Raw genomic sequence first — 17,914 nt, forward strand, 5'->3', positions numbered from 1 at the left:
CATCACATGATCTTTGTTCTTTTCTCTATTTGTTTCATTTTTACCTTGATTTTTTATATGTATTTGATTTTGATTTTGGTTTTCATGGCTACAGGATGCATGTACCTATATTTCTTATTAAACCTACATCCATTTCCTTCTTTCCAGTTTCTACATATTTTTGGATGTAGATCGCTGCATTCCTCTTCATAGCCATCTAGATATGCACATTTGCCATAGATCTCATAATTGTGACATATCTTGGGATGTTTGTAATAACATCTTTCACCAAACCTGCAATTCCCTCTTTTCAAAAGGGTGCATACTGTGTCTTTCCTTTCTTTTTTTTTCTTGTTCTTTCCCAGAGAGAGAGAGAGAGAGAGAGAGAGAGAGAATGTTGTGATCTCTTTTGTTAAGCCACACATCCATCTGTGGTTTGATTTGATTCATCTTTTGCTGTTGTTTCTTTTTTGAGTGGATCATTTGATTTCTGAATTAAAGATGGATATCCTTATTATAAGCATACACTTCCCCCCCTCTAATGAGTGACAGACAAAAAATATCCTGAAGGTCAGTAGGGAATGCCTTGTCGCCTATGGAATACCTTTGGCCTCGCAATCTCTTTGACATGTCATCCAAGCCTGATTGATAGTCACATCAATCATGTGAAAAATTAAACAATATTTCTTTGATCTCACTGGAATTCTGTACAATGCTAAAAGACAATTAGCCAAATCAACACCCCATGTTTTCACTGTAGAATTTTACTATGTTTGGCTGTGGAATTTCTGCAACTTTCTTTATACTTTTGTCATAATGCCATGCAATATGAACTTGTCGACGTTCAGCAAAATTTAGGAGCATCATTATCTGATGCTAACTTTAGTCTTGGAAGTCAACAAGGCCTAACTGTCTCACAGCACCAGATTCCTTTTCAGCCACATATTTTTGAAGTGAAAAAGAGATAAACCAACTATCAGAATATAGAAGGTGATAATTATTGCTTTGTATTGTTTTAGCCAAGTGCAAAATGATGTTTGAAGAGGCACTGAGTTCTGGAATTCCTTCTGCATTCACAGATTGAATGGACCCTGTATAACAAATGAAATCATGAATAAGAACCCCACTGTCTGCAAGAACAAGGATCTTGAACCCCCACTTTTTAGGCTTCATAGGTAAGTACTGTTTCATGGTATATCTTCCTTTGAAAGGCACCATCTGCTCATCAATACAAATGTTTTGTTGCATTGGGAGTTCTTGAAACTTCTTTGTCATGTGATCTACCACCGGCCTAATCATAAAGAGCTTAAGATTGTTTATCTCATCATTATTATGCCTGACTGATGTTTAAGTTTGATTTTATAGGCTTCCATCTATTTCTGCACATGATCATAGCAGTGTAATCTCTGTACCTTCCAAACAAACCTTCAGAACAGTGCAGACGTGTTTGAGGAGTTTGAATTAAGGTGATACCTGACAGAGAAGGTTGTGTCATGGAAGAGTCTCTCCCAGGACCTCAGATAATAGAGCTAGCAAGTCCAGATACCATTTGGCATGTGGTAATTTGGAGGGACCAGAGTCAACCTGAGATTCAGGGTGACCAACACCCTGTTGATCACCCATCTAATCAAGCAGAATGGATGACAGGCGTGAGCCACTAGGTTGTTCCATGGGTGCTGGAAGGTGTCCTCCATCACAGCTCATGGGTCTGGCACTATGGAACAGAATATGGAAAGCTTTCTGCTGCGCCAAGTGGCAAACAGATCTACACCCGGAACTCCACACAACTTGAAGAACCTTTCCACAATGCTGAGGTGAAGGGACCATTCTGTCCCTATCACTTGAGTCTGGTGACCGAGCATGTCTGCCACTATTCCGAGTACCTGGAATGTACCTGTCAGATAGCTCCATCAAGTGGGCCACGGCTCACTTGTGCACCTGCATAATCAACCAATGCAGCGAATGGGAAACCAGTCACCCCTGCTTGTTGATCATTAACACCATGGAGTGCCCCATCACTCAATCCTGAAATTCCTGAAGTGCCAGGAAGGCTGCCTTTAATTCCAGGATATTGATGTGAAGGTGCCTGTTGGTCCCACACACACTTGACACTAACAACTCCTCCAGGTTTGTGCCTCATCCCTCGATAGATGTGTCTGAGAACAGAACCTTCTCTGGAGAAGGAGTGCCAAGTGGCGCTCCTACTGTGAGGTTCCTGTTTTCTAACACCAACTTAGATCCTACCTCACTTCCTCCAAGAAAGGAACTGGAAGAAAAATAGGGTCTATCACTGGAGACAAAAACCCCTTCAACCTCCACTGTAGGGAGTGGAGGTGAAACCGCCCATGGTTGACCAGCTTCTCCAATGACCACAGGTGACCTAGAACAAATCGACTTGCCAGTACTGAGCAGATTGTTCCTGATGAGACAGGAACTTCTGCGCTACCTCCCTGAATTTGCTGATGTGAAAGTCTAAGGGAAAAACTCTCCCTGCAGCTGTCTCTATCAGCATGCTAAGGTACTTTTCCCTCTGCTTGGGTGTGAGATCTGACTTTTCGAAAATAATCATCAAACTGAGGTCATGGCAAAATTTGAGGAATTGATCTCTGTCCTGCAGCTAAAAGCTTGCATGGACTAGTCAATTGTTGAGATACCTCAAAAGACATCCTGTACAAATGGACCTAAGCTGAAACCAGCATGAACACTTGGAGGGCAGTCGAAAGCCTCAAACAGAGTGCCTTGAACTGAAAGACTGTCTCTCTGAGGGTAAAGTAGAGGTACTTTCTAAAAGACCAGTGAATGGGTATTTGAAAATATGCATCTTTCACGTCCATAAAAAGCATGAAATCACCCTCTCTGATGGAGCCTGATGGAGGTATGGCCTTTACCTACCTTGCCCACAAGACAGTCAACCCATGGTCAAACCTGGTTTCAAAGAGGCAAGACAGTTTTTTCTCAGCGCTCTCATTTTGTTAGACCAGAGGAGCCTTGGCACTCAGGAACGGACTGCTGCTGGGATCTGCCTCCCTCTTCCCTCAGACTGAGATGGAGACCACTGTGAACAAGATTAGGGTTAAAAATTATGACAAGCTTGGTCTTTGCGTGGCACAGCAAGCCCGACCTTCAGGGCAGGCTTGCCCTTCCACATTAGGTCAGAGAAAGTTCCAAACTGCTTCTACCCTCATAAAGGAGCCCAACCTTCTTCTACCCCATAGCGAAAGGTGTGCAGTTGCACCCCTTTCAGCCCCTCGTCTATCCTAGGAAGGGAGGCAGAGACATGGAGAAGGGAGGACACTAGGGACAGCATTCCTCCCTGATTACTGTTGATGGTGGGGGGTTCCTGTTGAGCCACTGGGCAATATGGCAGCAACACGGAATGATGACCTGGATAGTGGACGTTCTGTGGGAAGGACATTTACTAACCCTTTGAGTATCCACAACCCAATACTTTAAGTGTGGTCCAGTTCCAGGCATACATTCCTAGTTCACAGAAGGATCTTGCCCTTTGGGAGGAGATGAATGTGATGCTGCAGATGGGCTCAACAAGTTGTGAACAGTCGTTCCCTAGACTTTTACAGTCAGCTGTTCTTGGTGATGAAGTGAACAAGTGGTTGTTCATCAACCTCTCTCCATTGAACCAGTTCTTTCACCAGACCTGTTTAAGACAGAAGTTGTTCACCCAGTGTAAGCTCCCATATGATTGCCCTCGTGATGACAGAAGGACAGTTAAGAATATAGATGAGAGATAAGAGTTAAGAGAAGAGACTGAGGATGAAGGAAAGTGAGCAAGGACAAGCATACAAGAGCCTCCCCCACTCAGACAATTTGACTTGTCAAATCCAAGAGAGAAACAGATTGACCTAGTCTACACAGTCTCTGCATGTTTCGAAGACTGATACCACAGAACTGCTGTCCCACCTTGAATGGAACCATCTGTCTTCTATGGACTAGCGTCAATGCCCCGCCACTGAAAAGATAATTCACAAATTGCTTACATATCTTCTAGTCCTATCTTACATACCATTCCCCCTACCTTCACCTAAGTAGTTTATTTTTCTTAGTGCTAAGGTGTGCATCAAGTGAGTGAATGCGCAAATCCTTTTTCATTACTAGCTGTATATATGGCAATGTTGGTGCAGAATTCCTTTTATAATAAAGATTTGAAAAGTACCTGATGATTTAAGTCCACACTGTAATAGCCCTCTCTGCTGGAATCTAAGACTGAGCAAACTATTTCCATCCTGGAGTGGGATTGATGCACGAACAAGTTCAAGGGTGAGAGGCCTATGACCGGTCTTCAACCTTCTCCACTAAAATCAGGTAGTTGTAAAATTCTGGAGACCAATCCTGTATGACTTCTCCAGTCTTTCCTTAGCATGGCATTCACCTCCTCCCGGAGGACGAGGTCCTTCTGAGAGCTGGGAATATATGCTCTGAAATAGACCACTAAACAAGCAAGGGGTGGCAGAAACTCAAACTTCCCATAGGACATCTACTTACCAGGTCTCTGCTCCAAGTTGCCCAATGGCTTGACAGGCAACACACCATACTATAGACAACAGGTGGGGGAGGAACACTGTCCTTAGCATCCTCCTCCCTTCTGCTTGCTCTTGCTTCCTTTTCTATAGTGGAATGGGGGCCAATAGTGCACCTTTCCTTGCAGGGGCAGAAGACTGGGGACCTCTGTGGGGTGCAGAGGAAGCCTGGGACTTTCTCTCACCCAAAGAGATGGACCAGCTGGGTCTGAAGACCTGGCTACAGTGCCTTGCAAAGATCAAGAGGACTTGCGTGACAGTGCTTGGTGGGCAAGGAGTGTTACCACGGCTGGTACCAGTACAACGGGGGTCTGGAGAACCCCCGAGTAGTTGTGTGCTCGGCAAGAGAAGCAGTGGTGCCATGGTACCACTAGCAAGAGACGGGTCAGTACCAGTGGCCCAGGTAGGTGGGCTACCGGGGCCGGTACCGGTACACTGGGGGTCCAGAGAACCCCAGGTAGCAGTTGCACCTGTGCGCTGGCAACGGGCACAGCAGTACTCATGCTAACGAGAGACTCATCAACCCTCTCAGCAGAAGAGGGCTGGCCCCTGGAAGCTCTACAAGACTTCCTCCAAGAGGATGAGGCAACCTTCCTCTTCCTCTGCCTGCTAGCTTTGAAAGAAGGGAGGAGGCGACAGCACCTGATGACGAAGATGAAGATGATGATGAAGACTTCCTTCTCCTCTCCTTGAACTACTACTTCTTGCTGAGTGCGGCCTTCAACAACAGAGTATGGAGGAGGGCATCACCCAGATATGATGTATATGGCAGCAGCAAGGGACACATCGCCCATGCTGCATGAGGGGTTACCGAGGAAGTAGGGGCAGTCCTAAAGGCGGCAGATACTGTGACTGGTAAAGTTGTCAAAGTCAGGGTCATGGTCGAAGCAGAAACTGGAAGGCTCCTCATAGCCTACAAGTGATCAAAAGTTCACAGACACTCAGCTCCCCCGAAATGCATATAGGGGCTCATAACTCCATAAGTCCTTCAGCCTCCACAACACATAAAATAGAAGTTGGATTAGGCTGTTTTGGTTACACTCATGTTTACGACATGACACACATAATGAGTGAGGGTCAACCTCAATACAGGAGAAAAACCGATTACACACCCTGTCCTTCTCTGGACAGTGCCTAAGTCCTGCAGTTTCCTCTCCAAAAATGGTTTAAGTAATTGAGGGTTTGCATATATAAAAACAAATAACAATCACAGATATTTCAAGCAAAAAAACACCTAAAACAAAACAAACAGTAGTTGGACAGAGAAGCACAGAGACATCTTCACATGACAAAAGCAAAGTGGAGTGCAGACTGACGAGTGGGAGGGGCTTCCCCCAACTGTTGATAGTTAACGACTTTGTCTGAAAGTTAAACGACTGTTCCAGCTAGCATTCGCAAGCTAAATCCCGTGTAAAGAATGAAGGTTTGTACTTGTTTAGAAACAAATAACATTGCATTATCTTGATAAATATTTTTCAGAAAAAACTATTAAACTAAAGTCCTTTCATTTTTACTTTCCCTCTAGTATATGCAGGAGGAACATCTGCATTAAAAAAAATAACTTTGAAGTATGATGCTGAATGATCCACTGGCTTTCAGTGCTGGGTGTTAATAGTTGGCTGCATTTATGAAAAAAAAGCACCTTACCCCCCAAAAATTGCTTAAAAAGTTTTCTCAACTGGTTATCATAGTATCATGTGTGCTTAGTAACATACCAAAAGTCTACTACAATCTGGCCATGCAAAAGGTCTGATTTCCAAGATGGCATCTATAATAACCCCTAAATCCTTAAAATGCCTGTTACTCTTCATTATTCAAACTAGATAAGTAGTGTTGGTGCCTAACACCTTATTTTGGGGACCTGGAAGCCCAATTAACATATCTGCATTATATTGAAGTGATTATATATTCACAAAATAAATCCAATATGGCGGATGAATATGGCCGCCATACTATGAAAATATCCATTATTCATTCTACTTTATTTTATACAAGTAAATTTAGTGTCTAAACACTGGTTTTCTTGATTTGGGAATCCAAAGAGCATACCTGAATTGCAGTATACTGAAGTATGTCTAATTACATATATAAAAAATTTAATATGGAGGATCAATATGGCTGCCAAACAAAAAAAAAATAATTACTTATTTTAACTCATTTTGCACAGGTAAATTTACTGTCTAAACCACTGTTTTGGGAATTAGGAATCTAATAAATTTATTTAAATCACAGTATATTGGAATGATTACATATTTATAAAATCTAAGATGAAGGACCAATATGGCTGCCAAACTACAAAAAGTCATCAGTGAACTTCCTGTCTAAACCTGTGTTTTGGGGATATGGCAATCCAGTTAGCCTATCTGACTTACAGTAAACTGAAGTGATTATATATATAAATATAAAATAAATGATGGAGAAGCAAAATAGCTGCCAAATTATGAAAATCCCCATCACTCATTTCAGTTTACTTTACTCACATAAATTTGGTGTCTAAATCCCATTGGGAATCTGGAAATCCAACCAACTTATCTGAATAACTGTAGTTTGAAGTGATTAGATTTTTCAACTTGCATGATGGGGGACCAATAAGGCCATCAAACTTAGTGTAGAGATTACTGGTAAAATGTTATCATAAATCCTGTATTAAAAACTTCTGGAAAACCATGTTTACAGATATTCATTGTCACTTTCTTCTTCCAGTGAAGCTTGATTGTGTGGATTCTCAGTTCTCAACTTGACATGGCCTACAAACAGGCGTGCATGGTAGTTCATAGCCTTTGCAACTGCAATGCGTTTGACAGGCAGTTTTGAAATTACAGTGGACCATCTGAAGGAGGCTTTCTGGTGCAGCAGTTTTCTTGCTCATAACTGGCAAGAGTACTGATTCACGTTCATCTTTGCATTACAATGTTTTTGTAAAAAAAAAATTGTCTCTACCAAGTCATTTGTTACCCCAGAAAGCCTCCCACCCACCAAGTCCTCGACAAAATATCATAGCTTTAGAGGTATTGCCAGATCATGGTGTGGAAGGAAACAAAAGTGGCATGAATATAGTGGATTAGGGATGGAAACTGGAGGACAATCAGTTTGTGCCAGTTATAAGCAAGAAAACTGCTGCACCAGAAAGTCTCCTTCAGATGGTCCACTGTAACTGCAAAACTGCCCGTCAAATACATTGCAGTTGCAAAGGCTATGAAGTACCATGCACACCTGCCTGTGGACCATGTCAAGTTGAGAACTGAGAATTCACACAATCACGCTTTACAGGAAGAAGAAAGCAACAACGAATATCTGTAAACATGGTTTTTCAGAAATTTATAATACAGGATTTATTTTTCAGAAATTTATAATACAGGATTTATTTTTCAGAAATTCAGAATACAGGATTTATTTTTCAGAAATTTATAATACAGGATTTATGATGACATTTTACCATTAACCTCTACTCTAAGTTTGGTGGCCTTATTGGTCTCCCATCTTACATGTTGAAAAATCCAATCACTTCAATGTGCAGTTATTCAGATAAGTTGGTTGGATTTCCAGAATCCCAAAAAGAGATTTAGACACCAAGTTTATGCGAGTAAACTGAAATGAGTAATGGGGATTTTCATAATTTGGCAGCTATTTTGCTCCTCCATCATTCATTTTATATTTATATATATAATCACTTCAGTTTACTGGAAGTCACATAGGCTAATAGGATTGCCATATCCTCAAAACACGGGTTTAGACAGGAAGTTTACTTCTGTACAGTAATATGAGTTGAAGTGAATAATTATGATTTTTTGTAGTTTGGCAGCCATATTGGTCCTTCATCTTAGATTTTATAAATATGTAATCATTCCAATATACTGTGATTTAAATAAATTTATTGGATTCCTAGATTCCCAAATCAGGGGTTTAGACAGTAAATTTACCTGTGTAAAATTAATTAAAAACTTAAAATATGTAATTTTTTTTTTGTTTGGCAACCATATTGATCCTCCATATTAAATTTTGTATATATGTAATTTGACCTACTTCGATATACTCTAACTCAGATATGCTCTTTGGATTCCCAAATCACCATAACCAGTGTTTAGACACTAAATTTACTTGTATAAAATAAATTAGAGTGAATAATGAATATTTTCATAGTATGGCTGCCATATTCGTCTGCCATATTGGATTTATTTCGTGAGTATATAATCACTCCAACATAATGCAGATATGCTAATTAGGCTTCCAGATCCCCAAAATAAGATGTTAGGCACCAGCATTACTTATCTAGTTTGAATAATGAAGAGTAATGGGCATTTTAAGGATTTAGGGGCTATTATTGATGCCATCTTGGAAATCAGTCTTTTTGCATGGTCAGATTGTGGTAGACTTTTGGTATGTTATTAAGCACACCTGATACTACCATAATTAGTTGAGAAACTTTTTGTAGGGATTTTTTGGGGGTTAAACCTCATTTTCGGCCGACTATAAGCCTAAAATCCATATATGCCATCCAAGGGAAGGTCATAAAACCCTTGCTTCTTCTTTAATTGATCATTTTACTGATAAGAGTGAAATTCAATCATTCAACACACTACAGCCTGTAGCCTTTTTATGTAATAAGTATAATGTCATTACTAAGAAAGCCTTACCTTAGCCTGTTCTTCAAGGGCATAGTTTGTTGCTAATACCTTCTCAAGGTATTTGAAATGAAGCTCCAGTAATCTATCAACTTTTTCATGATCATTTTCAGTGAATTTGTTAATAAGACGGGACCGTTGGTTTGGACGGCAATTTCGAAGAAGAGATGTAATGATGGACACCACATGCTCCTCATGCTAGGTGGAATAAAGTGTAACAAATCACAAATTGAGAAATTTCACCAAAATGCACTTATTAACTATTGCAAAATATGACTGTGGCCTCAATAAACAATTTTACAATAAATAAATAAATAAATACAACCATGTTACTCTTACAATAAGTCAACAAAATACTGCCATCAACTTACAGGTATTTTCTGACAGCGTAGCCACTGTTTGTACTCTATGGAGTTATGCTCTCATGGTCTCCCAGGGTTTCATAAGACAGATCAACCAATCTCAAAGAATTCTCTTATACAGTAGTTGGTCTCAGCCAGAACAGTGCTAGCTGGCACAGTGATAGAATATAAAGGACTCAGGACAAGAAGGCTCTATCTCTTGACCCACAATGACTATTTGGGTTTTTCCTTAATCCTGCTTGCACAGATGTGACAGCAGCGTGTATGTTGGCTGTCTTCCTCATTACACACTGATGTGTCAAAGAGTTCACGTTTCCCCACAATGTTTGCTCTGCAAATAGTGTTTGACAGTGCATTTGTCGATCATCACAACACTACTCAAGCTAGTACATAGTTTTAAGACCCAGGGAAAAGTTTTAGTGCTGTAAAATTTCAACAGGCAGTCTTATGTTCATTAAAACTAGGAGCCAGCAGGTCTGGAAGGTGAGAAGTTAGGAGCAGATCGCTAAACTATGCTGTAATTGCTTTGGTTTTTTTTCTGTCTAACAAAGCAATAATTAGCATTAATGCAATAATATTAGACAATATTCTTATTGAAACTCGTAAGTCAGTGACTTTTTTAACATTGGTGTATAATTTGAGGTTACCGAAAGGATACACCAGGTTAGCCTAAACTCAAGTTAATGAAATACAGCCTTGATATTAGCTCCCAACTGTGCTTGACTTGTGAGCCTTGGTGTTTATTAAAGGCCAGTATTTCCTTTGTAGTATTTTATATTCAGACTACAGTAAATGGATTTTGTGGTATAGAAAGTTCCCCAGTTATCCTTAATAGTGGGGGTCTTTTCAAGAGTTACAGGAAATACATTCATGCAGATCTACTTCCAACAAATTAAAACCTTGAAGATAAAGATTGTATATAAACTTGGTAAGATAATTCCAATAATTAATGACTTTAATTATGTACCAACTAAGAGCCAATAACCTTTACCGGTGCTTGGGAACAGACCAGGTAATCAAAAGTTATGAAATGTATAAAAATACATTGTATGGATATCCATTTAGTTTTGTCTTAATTGAGTTTAGAAGCATTGTGAGTAAATCCTTTACGGCTATGTTACTGTAGTAATTGTGAATTAATACTGTATTTAAATATAATATTACTACTATTTTATGGATATGACTCACTGATCATGTTACCTTACATAATACAATGGACAGGTACTCGTGGCCATGTCAACCTTTTTTAACTTGAAGCGTTTGTTGCCTATACAGTGATATAGTTAGCTAACACTGGGTAGTTTTTAATAAACAATAGTCCTGCTGGGCTGCTATTACATAGGACCCACAGATTACCTGCACCGCAGCAAACTGCTCAATCTGCTTTTCACCTGTTGAAATTACTCATGATTACCTGCCATGAGCCAGCAACTGTAAGAATAAAGGAGAATTTGGTTGGTTGCCAGACATGTCTGAAATATGCAACATGCTTCTGGCAGCAAGCCTAAATAATGAAAGCTCATTTTAAGCTGTCAGACATGTGTGAAATACGCAATATGCTCCTAGCAGCAAGTTAAATGGTGACAGAGCTTATTTTCAGCTTTCTATGAGTTATAGGTTCCAGTAGGAGTACAGCAGGAGGAGATTACATAATTCTGGCATTATTCCAGCAGTGCGTGTGCTTCCATCCCTCTCTGAGCAGAAGCCATGTTTGGGTTAATACTTCAAAAGCAGTGGATTCTAGGAACTCCCACTTCAACTCCTCCTGATGGAAACAAAGAGTCTTCCTTGGGAGAGAGATCACTGATACCTGACATGAATTGGATATAGCTGCTGAAATTTCCCTTCTGAATCCTGAAGATCTAGGGAACAGACTTCTGCTTTCGATGCAAGAAATACCTCAGATAAGAATCTTGCCTCTCCCATGCAGCAATCTGATATTGAGGGAGGACCCCATCAGGGTCCACCCAACCCGATCTGAAGGGAGTGTCAGTACCTTCTAGGGGGCAGTGATTTATCCTGGAGTTATATACTGCTGGGCAGTGATGTTACAACTGCCTTGGCTGTATCATTTCATGCAGGCTTCCATGATACGAAATTCTGCTTCCTGTACTTTCAGAACTCCAGGAGAAAATCATGAACAGTATCAAAGGTGATCTTGCTACTGAGCATCAGCATATCAGATATGCTATCCATGATTCCCAAGAGGAATTTAGGTCTGTCCTGGATATAGAATTGGGTGTGATGTGTAAAAATTTCTCTTTCTTTAAAGTAGAGCATAGAGAAGCTGCACAGTCTGCCCAGGCAGAGATTAGTTTCCCCAACAGAAAAACTAAGGTCATAAAAATTCAAGCCCACGAGGAGTTAAATCCATTGTCGGGATCCTTGCTGAAATCAGAATGGGTAACATGAAATAGCCTATTCACTCCCAGAGCTCTGACTGGTAACGATAATACAACTTGGCTGGACTATAATACCTCAAACCAGAATGTAGTACAGGCATCAATATCTACCCTCAAGAATGATACTGATAACCCTTGGCAAGATCCCTCAATATACTGTACATGCTTTCACTAGAATGAAAATGTCTCATTAACGAAAGGAAAACTAGGATTGGTGTTGAGCATGTAGAATTTCTGGACAGAGCAGCTTTTCCCAATACTGAATGGCATTTTGTCTCTATTCCAATAGGAATTCAGAAACTGCTGATGGACATGGCTATCCTGCATATCAATACAGCAATGAAAGCCATAGAAGCAACCTTTCTCCAGATTAATGGAAAATATACAACAATTTTAGAGAACCAATATCCCCTCCAGTAGGCACCAGGCTTCTGTCCCTTCACTTTTAAAACAATCATTTATGTAAAGACAATTTCAAAATTTTATGGTGACTGGGAAACAAGAGTTAATATAAGAAATAAAGCCAATTGTCTCTGCCATCCCAGAATATAATAAGTTTTACAAAGGAATGGGCAACACTTGTCCTTTCTTTTGAGGAAATAGCTCCCATTGGACATGGCTACCTAGCAATCTGGGACCCATAAATCCCAGGACAGCCATGGCTGAATTTTACTTTAGGCTCCACCTCCTCAGTATATTATAATTTCTACTACTATGCTGGAAGTAGCTATTAAAGAGCATCCAGTATTTTCCAGAACAGTGTTTGCTGTAGTAACCCAAAACACTTATGTAGACCCTATGGGGAACATTCTATGACCCTCTAGAGTGTCACATTAAGGGCTGAAAGGAGGCACTGGTGGGCTCCAACATTCTGCTCCCCAGTGCAACCTCCCTATAACATTCTTCCACCATCTGTCAGGGAAGAATCTGTTGCCACACAACTCACTGAATGAGCCCAACACCAGAACTGTACAATATAAACAGTTCTTGGAAAAGGAGAATCTGTGAAAGAATACTCTGGAGAGTTTCCTCTTCCTAAGCCTAAGAAAGCTCAGTATGAATGAGAGCCACACAAGCCTCCACAAGAAAGGACAATAGCAGCAGCACCCCTTTTGAAGCAAAGACACTCCTACCGGGAAAAGGAAAATCAACTCGTGGATTGCCTATTAAAGGCAAAGGAAGAGGTGGTACCCAATAAGACTTGCAAGGTCAAGGTCATCAGCTTCAACTGTGTCCCCTTGGGGACAGTATAATTTTCAATGGGCTAGGGTAGAGACGGTCTAAATCCTCCCCCTCCTCTAATGAGTTTTTTTCCAAAAAACTAGACCCTTCTTAAAAAGGAGGCCACAGAGAAAGATATGTCTATTTGCCACAACTCTTTAGTGTCCCTAAGGATTCCTTTTATGGGAGCTCAGGATAGAATGAATTTAACTCGTGGCCTACCTAGATGATTGGCTAATCTGGAAAGCAACCAGAGAAGAAAGCTGACAAAATTGTTGTTAATGAGTATTTGCACTGATTTCTCGATCTCGTCCGTGGTTCCTTTCCACATGGAACAGCGTGAGAGGATGCGACAGAGAAGGCTTCAACCACGACTTTTTATACCTGTCCGGGCACTCAGTGGACCCATTAATGGATGGACCCCCTCATGAGAAGATCTAAAACAGGTTTTGGGTGGTGGATGGATCCCCTCTGAGGAGTATTAATATTATGTGCCATATGATTTGGCTGTATCGAGAGGGAAAGATTTTCCATCACTTCAATGGCCCATAAATAAATGGTGGCAACTTTAGAATTCAGCTCAGCTCAATCAGTCGGTGTCTCAGGGAGATCAGTATTATTCTTGACTTGATGGGGGGATGTCTTGCTCCTGTCTCTCCCATGACGTCTTTATATTTATTTGCTCATAAATATACCCAGGGATTGCTGTCGGTTCTAGTTCTTATATTCTTTATATGATGCCAGTTATAATTGTAATTTTGCAAAGAAAAGTGCAAAAAAATATTAGAAAAAACATGTATACCTCCCAAAAAGTTACTGCATCTCCCGATCTCTGTAAATTTACGTAATTTACTCAGAATTTGTTACTGATTTTAATTCTTATCTGTTATGATACTGTGTGAGCTATAATTGTAATTTTACAAAATAAAATAAATTATCAGGAAAAACACGTACAACTTGGTAAAATTACGAGTGTTTTGTGAAAAAGGCCCCACACAGTGTTGTAAATACTGTAGTCACTCAACTTCCTGTGGAAGGTTGGGAAAATTTTTAGAATTTTTTTTCTTACACCATGTGCATTTGTACATCTTCCGCTTTCCATTGTCTTAAATTGGCCAACCTTAAAGTTTGCCAAGTCTGGGGGGTTGCATGATCTATAAAGTCTGGTGGTTGTTGTTTACAAGCATATTGAGTGTTTACTGTACAGTTATTTGGTATTGACAAGGTTAGGTAAGGAAGGGTACGGAGTTGCCCTTGAACACCCTTAGGACAGATGATTGAAGGATTACTTATTCATTTGTTTTACTTAGAATTTAGTAAATTTGCCTTGCATCACTCCTAATGTGCTGTAGACTAGACTCCTAGTTACATTGTTTTTATGAAATATACTAAAAAGGTGTTATTAATCTTCTGTTTTACTGCAATCATCGATTTCCCATAACACCTTGTAATATCATGGAAACCTTGTGTATGTAACTCATCCTGTGTTTACACTACTTGTGGCGTTCTGTTAAGTATGACGTCCTATGCACGGACACACAGTTTAGCTCATTTTTTTAGTTGTAACATGGTATTATACTTGTATATATTGTTCCTACACAAATACACACCCTCAGTCTTTACATATGGGATTAACTTTCAGCGCAAGCTGGAACCGGCTGTTAACTTTAAAAACAAGGTGGATATGGTAATAGCTACCAATGGTAGGGGTGGAAGCCGAGCCCAGCTAGACAGTACACATTCACTTCTACGCACTTTACTTGCAGATGCAGTCTCATACAGATGTGTGCTCTTCTCTGCCTGCCGTTTGACTCGATTCTTCACGATTCCTCTGCTGTTTTTGAGTATACAGTAAACCCACATATTTGCGTTCTCACAATTTGCGGACTCACCGATTTGTGGGATTTTCTGTGAAACGTACCTATGAATTATTTGTGAAATATTTGGCAATTTGTGGAAATTTTTGTCGGGAAATATTCACTAATTAGTGTATTTTCATGTTATTTTCATGACTAAATACATTTTTTTATGGTAAAAAATGATTTACTAACTTTCAAATATTAAGATTAATATTAATAATAATAATAATAATAATAATAATAATAATAATAATAATAATACTCTAAGATTAAATAATACGTAATAATACTCTAAGATTAAATAATATGTAACTCAAAGAGAGAGAGAAACTGGTTTTTCCCTCCATTCAGGACGGACCCAACCTCACTAAAGCGAAGATAGATGCTCAGAATTGATACTATTAAAATATTAAAATTATATTACAGTAATACTGAAATTATATTAAAATGATTTAGGTGTTTCAGGATGATAGTATATACATTTTTAGAAGGTACATTTTTCCCTTCTTTGCTCTATTGACCAGGAAGGGAACTCAAGGTGTGGTGAACTCCAGTCAGCTAATAGAGACTCACTCAGAGTCCTTCCTTCAACCAGTGAGTCTTCCTAATGTAAAGGACCGATGGTTTGTACATCATGTCGGAACAAATCACAATTTTTAACAGTAAATTGTATTCTTCGTGGGAAGAGAACCAGGATGGGGAGAAGGAAGAGAGGCCAGTCACTCCGTATTCATTCTCCCAATCAACCTGTCCTGTTAGAGGAGCCGGGTAAGCAACACAACTTGTTGAGCAGCCACCACATGACCCAAGGAAAGAGTCCAAGGACTTGTGAGCAACATCCTTGAGGTAGAAGGCGGTGACGTTGGTCTGTTGGGACCACACACCTGCCTTCAGCACCTGAAGAACCGACATGTTCTTCCAGAATGCGAGGGACGGACCAATGCTGCAAACTTCGTGAGCTCTCGGACGAAGAGTACCAGTGTCGTCTTCTCCAGCAGCAGAATACGCTCTCCTTATTGTCTCATGAAGCCAGAAAGAGATTGTGTTCTTGGACACTTCTTTCTTGGTTGAGCCAGTACTAACAAAGAGTCGTCGACACTCAGGATGGAGACGTTGAGTCCTCTTTATATGGCGCCGCAGCACTCTAACAGGACACAGTAACATCTCGTCTGGTTCATTACTTACAAAGCCCTCTAGGGAGGGGATCGTGAAGGACTCGAACCGTGTGTAACTGATCCCCATCCTCTCGAGTGTTTAACATCGAAGGAAAGTCTGTGCAGTTTGCCGACTCCCTTCGCTGATGCCAGGGCTAGCAGGAAGACGGTCTTGAGGGTCAGATCCCTGTCTGATGACTCTCGTAAAGGCTCACATGGTGCACAAGTCAGGCTCCTTAGAACGAGAGTCACATCCCACGCAGGGGGCCTGAGGTCCCTGGGTGGGCAAGACGTTTAGAAGCTACTCATCAGTAGCGAAATCTCGAAGGAGGAAGAGATGTCTACTCCTTTCAGCTGCAAGACTAGGCCGAGTGCGGCACAGTAGCCTTTTACAGCTGAAACGGAGAGAACCTTCTCTGGTATACCGCTGTGGAGGTTCATCTGAGGTACCCGGCCGCCCTGGTTGTTGCGCAACACGAAAAGCCTCTCGCTCGCAGGAGATGGTGGATAACCTCCAGCTGTGAAGACACAGGGACTGCACTGCCTGGTGGTACCGCTCTACGTGGGGTTGACACAGCAGGTTGGGCCAGGGGGGGGGATCTCTCTCGGCGCCTCGGAGAGAAGAGCTACAAGGTCGAGATACAGAGCCACCAGAATCATTCTGAGATTCAGAGTGATCATCACTTGGTTGATCACTTGGTGAATTAGACAGAACGGAGGAAAGGCATAAACATCGAGGTTGTCCCGCAGGTGTTGGAATGCGTCCTCCGCAGCGGCCCATGGGTCCGGCACGACCGAGCAGAAGACCTGGAGTTTTCTGTTGTGCTGGGTGGTGAACAGGTCAATGACTGGACGCCCCCACGGGTCGAATAGCCTTTCTGTCACTTCCGAGTGAAGGGACCATTTGGTCTCGATCACCTGATTCTGGCGGCTGAGCTTGTCTGCCACGACATTCCTCTTGCCTGGAATGTACCTGGCTGACAGCTCTACCGAGTGGGTCACGGTCGTGCACCTGCATCGTCAACTGGTGGAGCGGGAGGGAGACTAGACCCCCCTGCTTGTTGATGTGTCACTACCGTGGTATTGTCGCTCATCAGTACCAGGGAGTGTTCCATCACTCGATCCCGGAACTCTTGGAGAGCCAGGAAGGCTGCCTTGAGTTCCAGGATGTTGATGTGAAGGTGCTTGTCACCTCGGTGCCACACTCCCGAAGTCAGCAACTCCTCCAGGTGTGCGCCCCATCCCTCGGTCGATGCGTCTGAGAACAGCAGCATGTCCAAAGGGGGAGTATGCAGGGATACTCCTATCAAGAGGTTCCTGTTATCCATCCACCAGCGAAGGTCCTCTCTCACCTCCTCGGAAAGAGGGATGAGAAAGGACTGGGGGTCTCAGGACTGGGGCCAATACTCCTTTAGCCTCCATTGTAAAAAGTAAGTATACCTTAGTTTTACCAGACCACTGAGCTGATTAACAGCTCTCCTAGGGCTGGCCCGAAGGATTAGACTTATTTTACGTGGCTAAGAACCAATTGGTTACTTAGCAACGGGACCTACAGCTTATTGTGGAATCCGAACCACATTAGAGCGAGAAATGAATTTCTATCACCAGAAATACATTCCTCTAACTCTTCATCAGCCGGCCGCGGGAATTGAACTCCGGTCCATCGAGCGACAGTCTGAAGCTCAACCGGTTCGGCTAACAAAGGGCTAGAGACCACAGGTTCAGATGCCCGTGAGGTAACAGCTTCTGCAGCGATGACAAGTGACCGATGACGATTTGC

At 41.5% G+C, this 17,914-nt stretch overlaps 1 protein-coding gene across 3 annotated transcripts in view; it reads right to left on the reverse strand.

Annotated features, from left to right (window-relative positions):
- The window catches only part of LOC136851235 (beta-catenin-like protein 1), a 211,406-nt gene that overhangs the window by 25,098 nt on the left and 168,394 nt on the right, over positions 1–17,914 (reverse strand). For 2 of the 3 annotated variants that reach the window (XM_067125188.1, XM_067125190.1), the window contains one exon: positions 9,149–9,334. The exons of the other annotated variant lie outside the window; for it this stretch is intronic. In XM_067125188.1, coding sequence (XP_066981289.1) covers positions 9,149–9,334 — 186 coding nt within the window. The remainder of the gene's footprint in view (positions 1–9,148; positions 9,335–17,914) is intronic. 3 annotated transcript variants of the gene reach the window in all.

The sequence above is a fragment of the Macrobrachium rosenbergii genome, chromosome 23, assembly GCF_040412425.1.
Source record: "Macrobrachium rosenbergii isolate ZJJX-2024 chromosome 23, ASM4041242v1, whole genome shotgun sequence".
Taxonomy (NCBI): domain Eukaryota; kingdom Metazoa; phylum Arthropoda; class Malacostraca; order Decapoda; family Palaemonidae; genus Macrobrachium; species Macrobrachium rosenbergii.